General features: G+C 39.5%; 1 protein-coding gene across 1 annotated transcript in view; it reads right to left on the bottom strand.

Annotated features, from left to right (window-relative positions):
• The window catches only part of STMN2 (stathmin 2), a 50,258-nt gene extending 34,256 nt beyond the window's left edge, over positions 1 to 16,002 (bottom strand). Inside the window, exon 1 of the mRNA XM_060115778.1 lies at positions 15,919 to 16,002. Coding sequence (XP_059971761.1) covers positions 15,919 to 15,937 — 19 coding nt within the window. The 5' untranslated portion in view covers positions 15,938 to 16,002. The remainder of the gene's footprint in view (positions 1 to 15,918) is intronic.
• Between the last annotated feature and the right edge of the window lie 1,559 nt (positions 16,003 to 17,561).

Below are 17,561 nucleotides of genomic sequence, written 5' to 3'. Positions count from 1 at the left end.
TAGTTGGTATTTCCAAGCTCTGGAATTCTATGATTCTACAAATTTAGCAAATATTGTCTTTAAATGAATTAACTTCCTAGTTGCATGCAGATTCATTTTTTTGTGTGTTTTCTGCACTAAGGGCTTTCTTTACCTACCTTCTTTTAAACAAATTATTTTAAGGCATTACATTTTTAAAGAAAAGGAAAACTTACTCTTCATATTTCTGCTTTGTAAATTGTTTCCTCTTTCCAAATCTTGGTATTTCATAATAAATATTTACATGATAGACACAAAATGTTATATATAATGTGATTCATAAAGCAACTCATCATGTGAATTTCAAATTGTCAAACTATTTGAGCAAATTTAGCTTTTCCCCATACTACAAGGAAGATCTATTTTAAATATATATAATATATATATATTTTATGATTAGGCTGAATAGGTGATTCATAAAATATGAGCTTTTTGGATGCCATCTGGAGCCCCTTTTGAATCCATGATACTCATTCCTAAGATATGAGAAAGATTACATGTTGGTATAACTGGTTGAGTGAGATCAGAATAACCTATGCTTCTTATTTTCTTTGTGGCAGCTAGTACTACAAGACTTGGTCATAAACACTCCCGGTAAAAAACTGAAGGTAAAATGGTATCAAGTGTTTGATCTGCATCGATAAATATGAATCAGAATTTGGCATAATAAATTGCTGATATTATTTTAAAAATCATAACTTGGTAATACATAATACTTAAAGGCACAATATGGGCTTTCCTTCACGTTCTGTTTTCTCTAGATTTATTCAGCCTAAATACATTCATAAAAAAGTGTACTTGTGGTTTGGGATATTGCTCACAATTTCAAAAAGTTGGCCAAGTAATAATGTGCAGAGCAGGACAGAGGATCTGTGTATGAGGATGTGGTGACAATTCAGAAATGTCTCCAATGTTTGACTCATGCAATTCCATAAGGCTGAGTTCCCATCTCCCTAAAAACAGAAGTGACTCAAACTTAATTGTTCCCATCGCAAAGGGCTTTGAGTCTCTTTTCCTTTCAAAGACACAGTCATGTTCCTGGCTTGTTTCACAAAGCTTAGCCCTTATTCCTCTACTGTTGGGTTTGCTGCTAATCGTTTCTTCCCAACTATATTTAAGTTTTTTGAGGGCGAGAGAAGCTGTCTCATTTAATGCATGCATGTAGTTATATGTAGCAGTTAGTGTTCTATAAATGCTTATCTTTTGGTGGCTGAGCAGGGAGGAGCTGTCACCAGCTGCAAATGATACCCCCTGGATCTGTCAGTGGCTCAGCTGGCTTCCCATTGAGACTAGCTTAAGAGTGGGGATTAGGAGTCCAGATGTTGGAGCCAGATTGAGCTCACCGATTATCTTCACTAAATTTACTAAATTCCTTTTATGCTACAGACTGGTATTTCTGGGTGCTTTGAAGTGGGCTACTTATCTCACTTAGCCCTTATCCCACAGCTGTAGCTATGGCGATAGTTTCAAAATGACATTAGTTAGTGGCACAACTGTAATTGCTTGGTTCCCAGGCAAAATTTAAGCAGCCCCACCTACTTCTATCCTTCATAAGGTCAACTTCATGACAACAGGTAATCACCTCTCTCTATGCAAGGAGAAAAAGGAGGCAGGTGAATGTTTCCTCTGCATTCATTTATATGTTCTGTTGCTTTTTTGGCCACAATACTGACTTAAGATGAGTAGATATTACCTTGGGATAATGGAAAAAATATGAGTAAGAGCTGAAGACTTACTTGGGCTCTAGCTCAGGATCTATCCAACCTTAACAATTTATTAAACCTTCTAAACATGAGTTTATTTATCCACAAAATGGGGATATTATTGTAAAGATCGAATTAAATAATGTATTGTGAAACTGAAGTGCTAACTCATGTAAGATATTGTTAGCAAAGATTAATCTTCTCTGATTTGCTCTTTATTCTTTGAGTGACTTTTGAAGTCTACAGGCCGTGGCTATAGTGAAATGCTGTGGCATCTTGCTTCTTGTAATGCTGTGGTTTCTCTTCATCCTTAGCTCATCAAATTACCAAACATAGCCAGAGCCCCTACTTATGTCCAAGGGACACTGTAGGTATAGTGGTTGCCTAAGAGGGCTCCACGGTCAGACTGATTTGTTTCAAATCCTGACCTTAGCACCTACTGGATGCACGTAGCTTTCCTTCCCTGCCTTCCTTTCCCAGCTGTGAAAATGGGCATGATAATCTTCTCAAGGTGCTTGGGACAGCTTTCACTGCACTCAGCACACTACACTCAATACACATTACCCAATAGTATCATTACTTCCGGCCACAAGATGCTGTGAGGGTGACAAAGTACATGAAACGTAGTTCTGGCCTAAAAGAAGCCTTCAGTATAGTTGCATATAAGGTAAAGAAATGTCTGTAGCAAAACACACAGTTAACAACTTTTCCCGGTAAGGCAGCTGGAGTGAAGAGAGAGGGTTTGAGATCTGAAACCCGCCTTTGCCCTGAACAAGATGTGAAACTTCGACAAAGTCACTTAACTTCCCTTAGCTTCTCCTATCCTTCCTTGTCCAGTGGGAATAATGAAACCTAAGAGTGCCATAAAAATGAAATGGGAGAAAGGGCATAGGGACACATGACATGTGACTGGTTCATGAATAGTAGGGGACAATAAGTGATGGGAAATATGATGACCACAAAAAGGTGCTGCAAGTAGGTATGTGGCTAATCCCTAAGCTCATTGTTAGACAGTAAACCTGTAGAGTTCACAGGAAGAAAGATCAAGGAAAGCTAGATTTGAAGCTGCCTTGCAAAGCCTGCTACTCTTTGTCTCAAGCAGAACAAAGCTTTTACAGAAGCAATTCTGAGAAATCCTATTTGACTTCTTAGTTGACCGTCCTCACCCTATGTATTCACCATTCACGTCTAAAATTTAGCAAAAGTGATAAAATGTTGGCTATTTGTTGTCAGCAGCATTGTCCCTTTGCAAAAGTGGGTAGGCGTTTATTCTCTTCGGCTATGCAAGCAGGTCATAAAGTTCACCATTCTCTCCCAAGTTATATTTTTCTGCAATTCTTCTCTTGCATAAGTTGGAATACAGCTTCCTGCAACTCATAATAAATACAGACTGCTACTGTACACGCTTGAAAAAAATTCATTTTAAGACACATTTCAGCACGTGGAATCCAGTTCTTTCAAAGCAGCATAATTCAATATTTCTTCAATGTTAATGTTGAACTTAGAAAAAATTCTCATGCTAGATACTGAATTTCATTTTCTTTTATTTGTTCTACTACTAAGCATTTTTTTAAAACCAACTTTTTGGTTGATAGAAGAGATGCAGTTCTTTTCTTTCTACCATTGTGTTTTGGTTAGGCATTTCGGAAGCTTGTTCAATTTTTTTAAAATGAAAGAATGTCTACATTTTCTTTAAAGCTGAACTCTTCTACCCACTGCAATATCTTATGACCTCGTGAGGATTTAAACTGTATTGATGCTTTCATATAAAGCTCCTCCTTTGTCATTATTTCACGTTTATGAGAAAGTAGGAGTATATCTTATCATCTGCATTTTATGGCTTATAAATATGAACAATATTGAGTATTTTTATATGTAGATTGTTATTATCAACAGTATCTAATTTGAAAAGGACTATACTTGTAAATGTAAACATATTTCTATTAATATGCCTATAATTATGTCATAAATATAATTCCAACTTTATGTACCATGTGTTTATATGAAATGATATTTTGGAGGCAAAACAAAAGAGTTGTAATGCTCTTTTATAGCAGAATTATGCTCCCTTAAGCCTTTGTCAAGCCAGATGTCAGATGAATGCTAATTTGATTTCTCAGGATATTTTTATTATTTTAATAATGACATTCCAGTAACATTTTAGTGTTTTACTGATCGGTACCTGGAACACTACTGATTGAAAATGTATTATTTTCATGAGTACGGGGAGAATAATACTAAACTCTAAGTATCTATATCTTTTTTCTTACTACAGTCATCTAAGGAATATTCTGTTTGTACTGTTCGGCTCTAGTATTTTTGTTGTACTTATCTACTAATGGGTGGAGAGTAGCAAGGCTAAATTTATCCAGGTAAGAAATACCTGAAGTTATCCCTGAAAGAAAAGATCTAGCTAAAGGATAGGTGTTGAAAATGGAAATAGGAGAGCAGGAGAGTTCCAGGAAGGGAGGAGACTGGAGAAACAGAAATGAGAGATTATGAAACAGTCAAGTGATGTGAGATTTGGGTGAAATTGATGGGTTAAGAGGATTTTAGGAACAAAAGACTCTGTGTGCATGTGTGTGTGTGTGTGGTATGTGATGTAATTTCTTCTTTCCTGCTCTCCAAGAAATGTCAGGGAAGACTTTTACATTTTAATGTTTCTGGAATCAGTTTTTATTTCTACTGAATGTGACATTTTATGTTGAGAGCCTTACTGGGTAGGCAAGAAGTGTTAGTTTTATTGAAGCTATATATGTATTTGACAGAGGATGAGATATGAAGTATAACGGGGAAACATGAGATGAGAAATAAATGCAAAAGAAATGTATTTTTAATTCTGGCATTACCTGGAATGGATTTATCTTGGAGGTGTTCTATATTGGCCGCTGTGTCATAAATATCACATCAGTTTTCCCTCTACCACAAAGAATTATTGAGTGATGCTCATTTCCTGAATTCCAAGTAATTCCAGTAGATTTGTTATTATATGTAGAAATTTACAAAGTATAAGAATTTAGTTATTTACTTTAAATTAATATTTTTATTTAGTGTTTTCATCATCCATCTAGGGTGTTAGAGAAGGGGATTACTCTTTTGGATTACAAAGTGCTTAACACTGAATTGCTTACTTAATCCCCTCAACAACCATGTGATGTTTTAAAAAAATGAAGTATAGTTGATTTACAATATTATAAGTTTCAGGTGCACAGCATGGTGATTTAGTATTTTTGCAGATTATACTCCATAATAGGTTACTAGGATAAAGGCTATAATTCCTTGTGCTATACAGTATATCCTTATTGCTTACCTATTTTATACATAGTAGTTTGTATTTGTTAATCCCATACCCCTAATTTGCTCCTTCCCTCTTCCCTTTGGTCACCACAAATTTATCTTCTATGTCTGTGAGTCTGTTTCTGTTTCACATATACGTTCATTTGTATTTTTTAGATTCCACATATAGGGAATATTATACAGTATTTCTTTCTCTGTCTGACAACAACCATGTAATTTAGGTGGTCTTATTTCCCCCTGAGATATAACTGAGCTATATGTGAGATATACTGTGAGAAAATTGTAGTATAGAAATGATAATTCACTCAAGGATTATCAACTAGTGAATAGGTGGAGCAAGATGTAAAATTACATCCATCTAATCCCCATACCCACCTCTTATCTGCTAGAGGTCTCTTAGAGCACTTGAGTGGCTCTCTATACTTCCTAATTGATGGTCTTAGTACATCATTATATGCTGCCTCATAATATTGTAGGGTAGTGTAATAAGATTGTTAAAATGGTGGAGACTTCTATTTATAGTTACAAGCTACTATTGCTGGTTATTAATTTTTTTTTGTATGTACAGGGTCCTGTTTTCTTCAAAAGACTAAATTCTCCAAGGGTAAGGACCATGATTATTTATATTTTTACAATACCTAGCATAGGCTTCAGAACAAAGTTGGCATTTGAATCTATTTTACTGCAGTTAATGCCATTAACTTTTTTTAACATCTTTATTGGAGTATAGTTGCTTTACAATGGTGTGTGAGTTTCTGCTTTATAACAAAGTGAATCAGCTATACATATACATATGTCCCCATATCTCTTCCCTCTTGCATCTCCCTCCCTCCCACCTTCCCTATCCCGCCCCTCTAGGTGGTCACAAAGCACCGAGCTGATCTCCCTGGGCTATGCGAATGCCATTAACTATTAATAAATTTAGACTGATGGTAAACCCACTTAGTGTGTGCCTTTCCTCACTTGTGCCTATTGTTACTGGACAGGAGAAAGTGCTACATTTTATTAGTTTTGTTTTTATTATATATTATCATATCTAATATAGATGTAATATATATTAGGTATATTCATATATATATCTAATCGAATCCTATCTAATACATATATATATATATATATATATTAGATATCTATATCTTTTTATTGAAGTATAATTGACTTCAATATTGTATTAGTGTCAGGTGCACAACATATTGATTCAATATATATATATATATATATATATATATATATATATATATATTTTTTTTTTTTTTTTTTGCGGTACACGGGCCTCTCACTGCTGTGGCCTCTCCCGTTGCAGAGCACAGGCTCCGGACGCGCAGGCTCAGCGGCCGTGGCTCACGGGCCCAGCTGCTCCGTGGCATGTGGGATCTTCCTGGACCGGGGCACGAACCCATGTCCCCTGCATCGTCAGGCGGACTCTCAACCACTGCATCACCAGGGAAGCCCTGATTCAATATTTTTATACATTATAAAATGATTCCCACAAGAAGTCTAATTACCATCTGTCATCATACAAAGTTATTACAATATTATTGATTATATTCCCTATGCTGCACATTACATCCCTGTGACTTATTTATTTTATAACTGAAAGTTTGTACCTTTTAGCCTCCCTCACCTATTTTGCCCAACTCCCCTTTCTGCCCCCTGGCAACCACCAGTTTGTTCTCTGTATCTATGACTCTGTTTCTATTTTGTTTTGTTTGTTCATTTGTTTTGTAGATTCCACATATCAGTGAAATTACATATATATATATATATATATATATATATATATATATATATATACACACACACACACACATATATTGTATGTATACATAGATACATATATCTTTGTTAGACCTGTGTTCTGGCCCTAGCTCTAAAACTTACCACATGTGAACTTTACTAAATTCTTTGAGCTTAAATTTACTCATTTTTAAACAGAGTGACATGTATACTATGCCCATCTCATAAGGATTATAGGAAGGTTAAAAAGTATGGCACAGGTGAGTATTTTCTGAGAACTACAAGGTCCCGTATTGATAGATCATGATATCCAATTTTTCTTTTGAATGTTTTCAATCTTCTGTGTTTATCTGCTCCATTTTTTTAATTCTAAAAGTAAAGATTAGGTCAGAAATAGAATGAAAAGATGATATTAAAAGCGACAGGAGTCTTGGATCATGTAATCTGTGCATGAAAAGGCTAGAATCAACTCTGGTAATTTGTCATGTGTTTGAATAATGACTATGAGAAGGATTCTAACTGGCATTGCTCAAATAAAGCTATAAGACTTAAAAAACAACAGTAGATATTAGTGTGTCTGGAACAAAAAAGAACCACGCAGTAGTGAAGACAATTATGGTCTGAAGCAGCGTTCCAAGGCAGGCTGCAGTAACTGGTTGCTGTTCAATCGCCTGAGATGGTTGGTGCCCCTCCCCATTAGAGTCTGGAAATGGTAACAATGACATCTTGATGTGATTTTCTGGTCTCAGTTTTGCAACAGTCAAATGTTTTATACTGTTGAGCTTTATCATGTGAGTTAGGTTTCTATTTACTAGGAAGCCCAAACTGAAAGACTGTTATTAGGTTTACTGTAAGCAGTTTTGTTGAATGGAAATTAAATTTTATGGCTGCCATTAATAGAGAAAAAAATCTTCTGAAACAGGGAGTAGAATGAAAATTTAAACTTTAAAAGGCTTTCTTGTACAAGTATTTGTGGAACTAAGTTTAGATGAATTTCATCCATTTCTTTTCTGGATATAAAGACATACAACTAAAAGGTTGACAGATTCATATTACTGATCATCTATTGTGATACTAAGGACTTGTGCTAATGGATGATGTACAAATTCTGACATCCAAAGTACAATTATTCCAGAGGAATAACGGCTAAATAAGCACACTTATAAGCATTGCTTTACAATTAAAAAAATCAATTCCAGATAATACTATATTTAATGGACTATACAAGAACTGTAATTATTTTTGATCACAAAAACAAATTTTTAAAATCTTATAATTTTTCATAGTATTAAATATTTTAATCTGGAGGTCAACAAAATTGCAAATGAGGAAAAGCCTTAAAATTTTGTTATGGTTTCACAGTATAATGTGTGACTTCTTTTCTTAAGTACAATTCCTAGAGAAGCTATATTTCCAGATGTCTAGCAAAATGATTGCTGAAATGCATTAATTAACCTTTACATTCACATAAAAGTGTTTTGTGAGAACAAGTGTACACAAAATGTTATCGTAATCATGACTAATAAAAATGGGTTATATAAACACAGGTTTTACCACTGCAAATGTCTCCTTGACAAATGACAGGACCTGATTCCTTTATTAAAAGATAATTAGAAATGTTTTGCAAGGGAGTCAGAGCCTTCCCACAGATCTCTCTTGCCTGAGTGTCTGCTTTTGAGGTAATAAGATGGAGAAAGTCTTGAAGTAATATCTAATGCTTATGTTAAATGTGAATGCCATGGCTGTATCTCTCTTTTAGCTCTAGATTTATTTCATAAAACAAAATATTAAGATTAAACATCTAGGGTCTACGGAACCAGCTAAGAGCCCATTTTGAAACGTGTCAACCGGAAGATACTGATTAGATTAAGTCAAGAATTCTTTTTTTCCAGAAAAAAAATCAGTGTCCACAAGAGAAGTCCCTGCTGTGTTCTTAGTTGAGCCTTCAGAGAGTGACATGATCCCATACATTAGAGCCCCCAAGGTCTTATAGCTCTCTTTCACCAAAAGCCTAAATCACGGCAATTATTTTAATAAGCCCCAGGTTAGCTATTAAAATAGTCATTAATTTGAATGTATTTCATCTTCAAGGTGGATCTGTGCTCAGAAAGGATAAGACCATCAGGCTTGTTAAACAAAATAGCAGTATCACTGGTTCAAACCCCATGATGGGAACACCTTTGAAGTCTAAGGGTGCTGGTTAAGGGCGAAGATTCTGGAGCCAGAAAGCCTGGGTTCAAATTTTGGATCTGAATAACCGTGTGACCTTGGGCAAGTCATTCCTCTTATCTGCACCTCAGTTTCCTCATCTGTACTAGTACATACTTTTTAGGATTATTGGATGATAAACATGTTATAACATGCTATAAATGAACATAGTTAATATGTGTAAAGTGCTTAGTGCCTAGCATGTTATATACACTATATAAGGATGAAAGCAATAAATTAAAGTAACTTCTTATAGACACTCTGAAATTTACTTCTATGCCAGAGAAATGATCCTTGAAAATGAGCAATGTCACAGGAAAATTGTTGATTGAAGGACCAGTCAGGAAATTTTTTGCCTCATTCTTCAGGGTCCACTAGTTTAAATTTCTGTTATCTCCAAATGAGGTATACATACAGCTACAACAGACTGCTAGGATTAAACATTTAAAACACACATGATTTTTATAATGCTGTCTTAGCATGTCTTCTTCCTTTTTAAATGTACCAGGAGTTGCAAAATTGAAAGTTTCTTAGCTTTTGAGAGACCCTGAAATGAACAGTTAAAAACAACAGGAACAAAGGGATGGATAACCTTGAGGCTTAATCCAACTTCATGGGGAAAAACAGTATATCCTATTATCTCTATGGCCAGTTTTATTTGGGACCATGTTTTTAGTGCCCTATTTGGGAAATGGTAAATTTCTAATTTGAGATATTTCATGCATAGTATCATTTTTGCAGGAGAGCATTTCCCGAGATGTGGTGATGTTTGCAGTGTCAGCCACCCACTTGTAGGCCAGGACTGACATAGTACATCTTTGATGATATTCCCTGAAGACCCATTTTTTACCTCTAGGTTGACTTTCTTAGAAAGTTAGTATAGAATATTGGAATTCCTTTATTGGCTTAAGTAAGCAGAAAACACACACGTAATGTTTTCAAATATACAGCCATACTCAATAAATTATTAATAATTTGCTCATGTGGTATCCAGGAAGAAATGCTGTTAGATAATTTGGTAAGTAATAAGTATGGGATATGCTGAGAGACAACTTTAGTGATGCTTAATCCTCTGTGTTAATTTCCTTAGTATGTAGAGTATTTGCAATGAATTAGCCATATGGTAAATGGGGTTACAGACTTTTGCACTATATTCCATAATTAAAAGTTTCTGAATTGAACATTTTGTTCTGCGCATTGTTTTGTAAATGACAGTAAACTATCAGTATTGATTTATCAGCCTTCTCAACTGTGCTGCAAGCCACACTTATTTTTTTTCTTACACACACACACCACCCCGCCCCTCAAACAGAGTCAAATTCTTATTTCCACATTTCTCTTGAAGGTCTTTTGCTGAATCCTGCAATACGAATATATTAAAAAAAAATCCAATTAAAAGAGAATGATGGCACAGAACACATAACTCCCAGAGGAATAAAATCCTTAAGTATATGAGTTTGGAGGTGAAATATTTTGTAAAGATTGCCATAGACTTGAATGTTAAGATGTAATGCCAGAGCTTATTGCGGGAGGAACGTGTATATCACAATTTTATATTGCTTAAACTGATGTGTTTGGTGGCTAGAATTGGCATCTTCTGGAAGCTTGTTAGGAATGCAGAATATCTGGCTTCAACCAGACCTACTGTATTAGAATTTGCATTTTAATGAAAATCCAGGGTAATTCACATGCACATTAAAGTCTGGGGAGCATAGTAATATGAACCTATTAAATATTTTATGGTTGGATTATAGGTACATGACATATGAGAGAAAAAGAATTTCCTACCACTGCAAACATTAAAAAATCCACTTTTGATAATCCTAAAAATTAGTTTATGCTTATCTATTTCTTCTTATTTCATGAAAATTAACATAAATTTTCTACTAAATAATAAAACTACAAGGAGGTACTCAATAATTATTGAAAGCTGACATAACATTAGATTTAAATGTTCAAGCTGAAATCACACTGGATTTGGTTTAAAAGGTATCCTTTAAATGGAAAAAAAAAACAGGAAGTGGGAAAAAGAGTAACAGCCAGTTTGGGGGGCCCCTCTCAGTATCACATTTTATCTACCTGCTTTATCTACTAACTTGACATCTCTCTGGAAGTGGTGAGTGACATTCAGGTGTGTCCTCAACACTGAGCACATTTTAAATAAATGAATAACTAAACAATGTTTTTGTTTAATTATTCCTTTATTTAAACATTGAAACATTCTGTTCCTATATAATCTTGATATTACTACTGACCACCGTATACTATTTATCCACTACAAACCCCCTAATAACATAAATGATATTACAGTAACAATGTAATGATACTAGAAAGTAAAATCATCAGAGAATAATTAACCAGGACCTACACCTACTTCCAGATTATGAACATGGCTCATTTCATCTCGTCTCCTTGAAAAAGTGTACAAACCCTTTTCATTCACTAGGCTAAGCATGGCATTAACTTATCCAATAAGCAATTGAATGCTCCAGATAAAAGACGTTCTTAAATAGCAAGTATTTGGAACAGGGTTTAAATCAATCTACTTCTTTGGAGAACCTGAGTGCCCTCTAGTGGGGTGAAAAGTTAATGCAGACTCCAAGCCTTGGTTCTGGAAACATCTGGGTCACTGGCTAATTCCGTTTTTTCTTTTCTTTCTTGTCCGGAAAATTTCTTGCATTCTTCATATAAGGTCACAGGTTCTGTGACAACAGAATAATGTGTGTTTTTCTAAGGCAGCAGAGGAAACTGGTGTGAGCTGGAGTTAGATATTACAGCTTGGGGTGGCCACACCCAAAGCAGGTAGCCACCAGCTCTGAGGCCAGCTTCATCCAGCCTGTGTGAGCAGTGAGCTATTGGGGTGGGTGTATAGTCGGTTGGAATAAAAAACACGAGTGACCAATAAGTCAGGAATTTTCCTAAAGATGGTCTGGATTTATCAATGACAAAAATCCTCAATTAATTATGTAATTGACTTATCTTCCATTTCATTTTTAATTGTACAGATTTAACTTTAAAACTCTGCTTAATGGCTACTACTAAATATTTGCAGAATTGAGTGACTATTTTGAATCTAAATTACAGGGAGGAAAGCTATTTTATTGCGTGAACCGGCTTTATGACACCCTGAGAGGACATTTCTTGAATCTGAGGAAAACGTAGCCTCCTGCAGCATTTCACAATTGAGAACAAGTTATTTGAAGGTAAGTATATTGTGCCAAATGATTAAATGCTTATTCCACGATCTGTCCATTAACAGTTAAAAGAATATGAAAGTAAGTAAAAGTATTTTTAATGCAACAGATACAATTCTGCTAAAACTGTTAATGATTAAGGACAGAGACAATTGCTCTGACAATAAAAACACTCCCTTCCCCCTTAGAATAATTTGGTACAATTATTCGGTAAGTCACATCACAAAACCATGGTTAATTTTAATTAACTTTAAAGTTGTGTATTTTAATGACAAACCATCCAATCCAATAATCATTGATAATTATCATTGAAAAATTTATTTTCTTTCAGAGAAGTTTACCATGCGTAGGTAGACAACCACCACCCGGTGTATTAATTTATATCATTAAACCAGCTACCTGCCTTGAGCTACACTGGGTCAGTAATGCTTACTGCAGGCTCAGCTTACTCTCCTGGTACGAACTATGCATATAAGATTAAGTGATAAACTACTGCTATTTCTCTTTCAATTTTATCCTGAAAATTTAACAAAATCCTCCTCTTTACACTTCTAGTTATTTATATATCCATTTATAAGGTACCCACTTCATTAGAGAAGATAACAGGGAATATTATATGCACCTAGTACAATCTTGCTGAATACAATAATTGTTTAATGAATCAGGAAAAAACTCCCGCCCTGGTGATTAACTGATTATGCTTTGCAACTGGAATGACTTCAAAATCCATTATTTTAATAATGCTGAGGTTGTACTTCTTTTCATGATTTGCTTACTCATGGCAGAAAGGGCTCTTGCGTTTGTCATATTTGGGGTGGGATTTTTATTATGGGATGGTGGCTATTTCACCATCCATGTTTCTGTGCAGAATCGAGTCGGTATCAAGAATCAGCAATTGGAAGAAGAGTTTAGCAATAAAAATAAAAAGTTAAAATTTTGTGCATAACCTATATTTATATATTTATAGATAGGGTCTATGGACTACAAGGTGAAGATCAACATATTTCAATTATATACGGATATTTTCATCCATTGCGGCCACAAACAATTCTCCGCGGAGAATTTTCCAGCAATCTTTGGCACACAAGCCCTGCCCTAAGCAAGCACCTGCACTTGTATCTGACCCACACGAACGTACAAAGTCCCTACAGGAACCGAACATGTATTTGTTTTATAACGTAAAATGAAAGGGGGAATGCATACTTTTTTTGGGAGGGGGGTTGGGAACAGGAGGAAGAAAAGAAAAGTGAGCACAACAAGGGTTAATCCTTATTCAAATGCAGTCATTCAAACCTTTTGAACAAATATGGCCAGTGAGTCATGAAACAATAATAATAATTTAAAATAATAGCAATAATGCTGCTGCTGCTGAGTTTGCAGACGCCGTCCTGCCGCAGAAACCTCTCGGTGGAGGTGCAGAGCGCAGAGCGAGAGAGCCCCCACCCCCCATTCTCAGAATCTTGCCGGACTGCCAGGCGAACCGCGAACCGCGGGAGGCCGGGGTAGTTCAGGACACTGCGCAGAAACCCGTCTCCCGGCTGCACCCACGCGGGCGAGCGCCCAGCCCTGGGGAGGGGGAGCGCAGGGCGCGGCGCGGGGCTCTGCAGGGCTGGCTGCGCTCCACCCGCCGGCTCGCCACGTGCGCCCCCATCCGGCCAGCGGCTGTCGGGTCTGGGCCCCAGCTGGGAAGGGTGGGGCCGAGGCCCTCGCTCGAGGAGCGAGGGTCTCTCCTACCGAGACCATCCAAGGGGTCTCCATCCAGGAAAGCATGGAGAACAGGGCGTGGGCCGTGGGCTTCGGCTGCGGGAAACAGCCCCATGCTCCACGGGATGTGGGAGGGCGAGAAGAGACCCTCCCCGCGCTCCTTGGAAGGGGTCACCTCTGCGGTCCCGCGGCCGGCTGGGGTGGGGCCGCGCCTTTGTGTGGCCGGGCGGGGCTCGAGCCGGCCTTTTCGCAGAGCCACGCACTTGGCTGGGAGGGGCTCGGCGCTGGGACTCGGACCAACGCCCGCTGTCTGCGCACATCGAGGGGCGCCCGGACTGTTCTGGACTGCGGGGCTGGAAAAAAGGACTCTAGGACGGCAGACCGCTCAAGGGCCCCTCCCCAGCCCCCTTTCCTTGCCCAGTATCTGAGCCTGAGGTCTTTCCGGCTCCTCCTGGGAGGGTAGGGCAGGGCGGAGCTGACCAGAGCAAGCCCTTTTGGCCTCTTTTCCCCCTTCTCCGCATCCCGCACCGGGTCCCGCGGAAGGGGTGCTTCCAGCCGGCACCCGACCTCGGGTCCCTCCCTGCCTGTTTCTCCCGGGGCCACCGAGCGCCGAACCGAGGGGCACTGGAGGCGCAAGACCCGTTGGGGATGGCGGCCCTGGATCCGGAACCTCGTTTGGTCTCTGCGTCTCGACTGTCTCTCCGATACAGGCTGAGCCTATGAAAATTGCCGATATTTGGCCCTGTCTGACCTACAAAACAGATATTTCACTTGGCTCAATTTAAGACCTTGACCTCTTTTGTGTCTGTATTATTATGTATACTCGTATCTAGGTTCCAGAAGCTTTTCCCCCAAACGATCAAATGAGTTCAAAGAAGGCTTTATCGCGTTTATGTCTAATAACCCTATGTAATGTGGTTTTGAAAAGAAAAATGTTAACCCACTTTTCCCCCCTTCCCTCCGTAAAATGGAACAATGAGGCCAGGGTGGGGAAGGCGGGGGCAATGGTCAGGTCTCACTCGGAAGCCGAGGCTGGGAGTCGGGAGTGCGAGGCTCCGGGCGTGGCGCTGCTGTCTCCCCAGGGCTGGGCTCCTGGGCGTCGCGCTGCGCTCCGCACCCGGCCCCCTTTCCGCGGCACCGGGTTGGGGGGAGGGGGGGAGGGGGAGGGCGCCAGCGCGGCTCCGCAAAGGGTGGGGCCGTCCGCATTGTGTGCCCAGCGCTGCAGGTGCCTCCCCCCGCCGCCCCCCGGGACGGCTCGTCCTCACACAAAGAAACCCCACCCCAGAGCCTGCGAAACCGCTGTCCCTCCACCCCTCCCCAACCGCGCGCTTCCCCGCCCCTGCAGCTGCCCACCCGCGCCCTCCGTGCCCTCCCGACTTCCTCTCTCCTTCCCCTCCCTTTCCCTAAAACAAAAGAGTGTAGGTCTCCCCCCACCGCCAACCCCGCCCCGCGCCCTCACCTCTCCGCACCGCGCCCCAGGACTATCAGTTTTTCTGACCAGACAATGCCATACATTTGCCCGGTTCTTCTCCCGCCTCCCTCGTCTCCACCCATCTTTCAAACAGCCTAGATGGGACCGCTTTGACTTTGCATTTTTCTTTTTCCTTTCTCCCGCCCCCTTTCCTCTCCCCTATTTTCTTTCTTTCTTTTTTCTTTCTTTTCTTTTCTTGTTTTAACTAGAGAAGAAATAAAGGATGTTACAAAGCACTTTACAAAATGTCCCTTAACCCCATTTAAGGCATACAGTTCGAGTAGACCCCTCCCCCGCCACGACTGAGCCTTAATTTTAAATATGGAAAGAGAATAAATTCGCTACCCATGGGACGGCAACTTACCTGCTTCCACCTTTAAAAACAAATCCTTAGCTTTAGATTTCCAAGGATCCCCCTTTTGCCCTCCCTCAAACCCCAGAGAGGCCTCCAACCTTCCCGATTGCTATGTTAACAGTAATGTCTTTTTCTCTATAAAATATCTCCGAATGTCTTCCAAGCTGTAAGAGAGAGGGTGAGAGGTGGGCTCCAGGTCGAGCCGAGGAAGAACGAGGCGCGATGCCTTACCCATTGCTGTTTTAGCCATTGTAGGGATGTGCAGATGCTGAGCGTTGGCGAAGGCGGAGGGTCCAGCTACAGCAGCGGAGAGAGCGAGAGAGAAGACTGAATAAGGCACTGAGTCTGCAGAGTGGGACCGTGCGAGAGAAAGAGCAAGAGGCAGGAGCCCATGAATAATTATCACTCAGAAGCTCAAGCAGATTGGCTCCCAAGGTCCCCTGACATGACTCCCGCAGAGTCAGAATCTCCAAGCATTAAATATTGATCGGCCAATGGTGCTGGAGTACAAAGTACCAGAATGCAGTTTGAAATGGAAATCAGTCCTTCCCTGGCAGCTCCCCCCGTTTTGGGGGCCTGATAGTACAGTCCAAGTAGAGTGGAGCCTTAGCCCAGAATCCTTCTAGGAGCTAAGAACTGGGCTGTACCTACCTGGGAGCCAGGAGGCTTGACTTGATTTGCACGTGTTTCATTGAACAAATAGACATAAAACAAGGAAAGGGATTCAGAGGCCTGAGAAGTCTTCATGCCATGCTGACTGTCGGAAACATTTGTTTCAACACTGTTTTTACACGTTCATGTTTCTTCTTTCACCTTTGGCCATGTCTCTGGTAGATTCTAGTCTCTCAAGGTGACCTCATGTCTGGCTATGGTGGTAACTCAGAGGAGAACTGCACTATTGTCCTTTGTCTCCTAGCACATCTGAACTAAGATGTCGCTGGACTCTTGAGGATCTCTCAGTAGAGCAAGGCCTGGTATTTTCTACTTTTGGCACAGAAGGAAGGGGCTGCCTGGGTTGCTTGGGAATAAGGACAAGTAGTGATGGTCTACCTGGGGACTTTGTGGAAGAGGATGAGAGTTAGCCTCCTGTGACTGGGTCCTGTCCAACTGGTAACAGGGCAGAACCAGCTTGACTGGTTGGCTTGAGCATTGGAGGAGCCACAGGTGGGTGGATGCCATGCTACCCTGGAGATGTAGGATTACATGGATAGAAACCTCAGTGACCTTTCCAGGGCTCTAAGGAGAACCCTTTACACTGAAAGCTTAATGGAGCCGAGAGGCATGATCTGGGGCATGATTTTTTTCTGAGATCCAGAGCACCATTGATACAGGGCAAAGAAAGATGTGTCCATGTTTCAGGCTGAGCAATGTGAGGATATCTGAGACCAGTTGCAGAAAGTGATTCATTACAAACAAGATATTCCTTAATTCCTTCCTACTCACTTAATGAATGCCATTCATTAATTCATTCTTTCTCACTTGATTCACATGAATATTCATTGAGCATTTACCATGTGCCAAGCTCTGAGGATAGAGCAGTGAGAAAGCTTTTAGGACTTGTTCTCATGGAGATTTTTTTAAAATTTATTTTTTATTGAAGTATAGTTGAATTACAATGTTGTGTTAATTACTGCTGCACATCAAAGTGACTCAGTTATATATATATACACATTCTTTTTCATATTCTTTTCTTTTATGGTTTATCACAGGATATATATATATTTTTAAACATCTTTATTGAAGTATAATTGCTTCACAATGGTGTGTTAGTTTCTGCTTTATAACTAAATGAATCAGTTATACATATACATCTACCCCCATATCTCTTCCCTCTTGCGTCTCCCTCTCTCCCACCCTCCCTATCCCACCCCTCT

This window comes from Mesoplodon densirostris, chromosome 13, assembly GCF_025265405.1.
Source record: "Mesoplodon densirostris isolate mMesDen1 chromosome 13, mMesDen1 primary haplotype, whole genome shotgun sequence".
Classification (NCBI taxonomy): Eukaryota; Metazoa; Chordata; class Mammalia; order Artiodactyla; family Ziphiidae; genus Mesoplodon; species Mesoplodon densirostris.
Note: the sequence above shows the minus strand (reverse complement) of the source record. Positions and strands in the feature narration are given on the sequence as shown.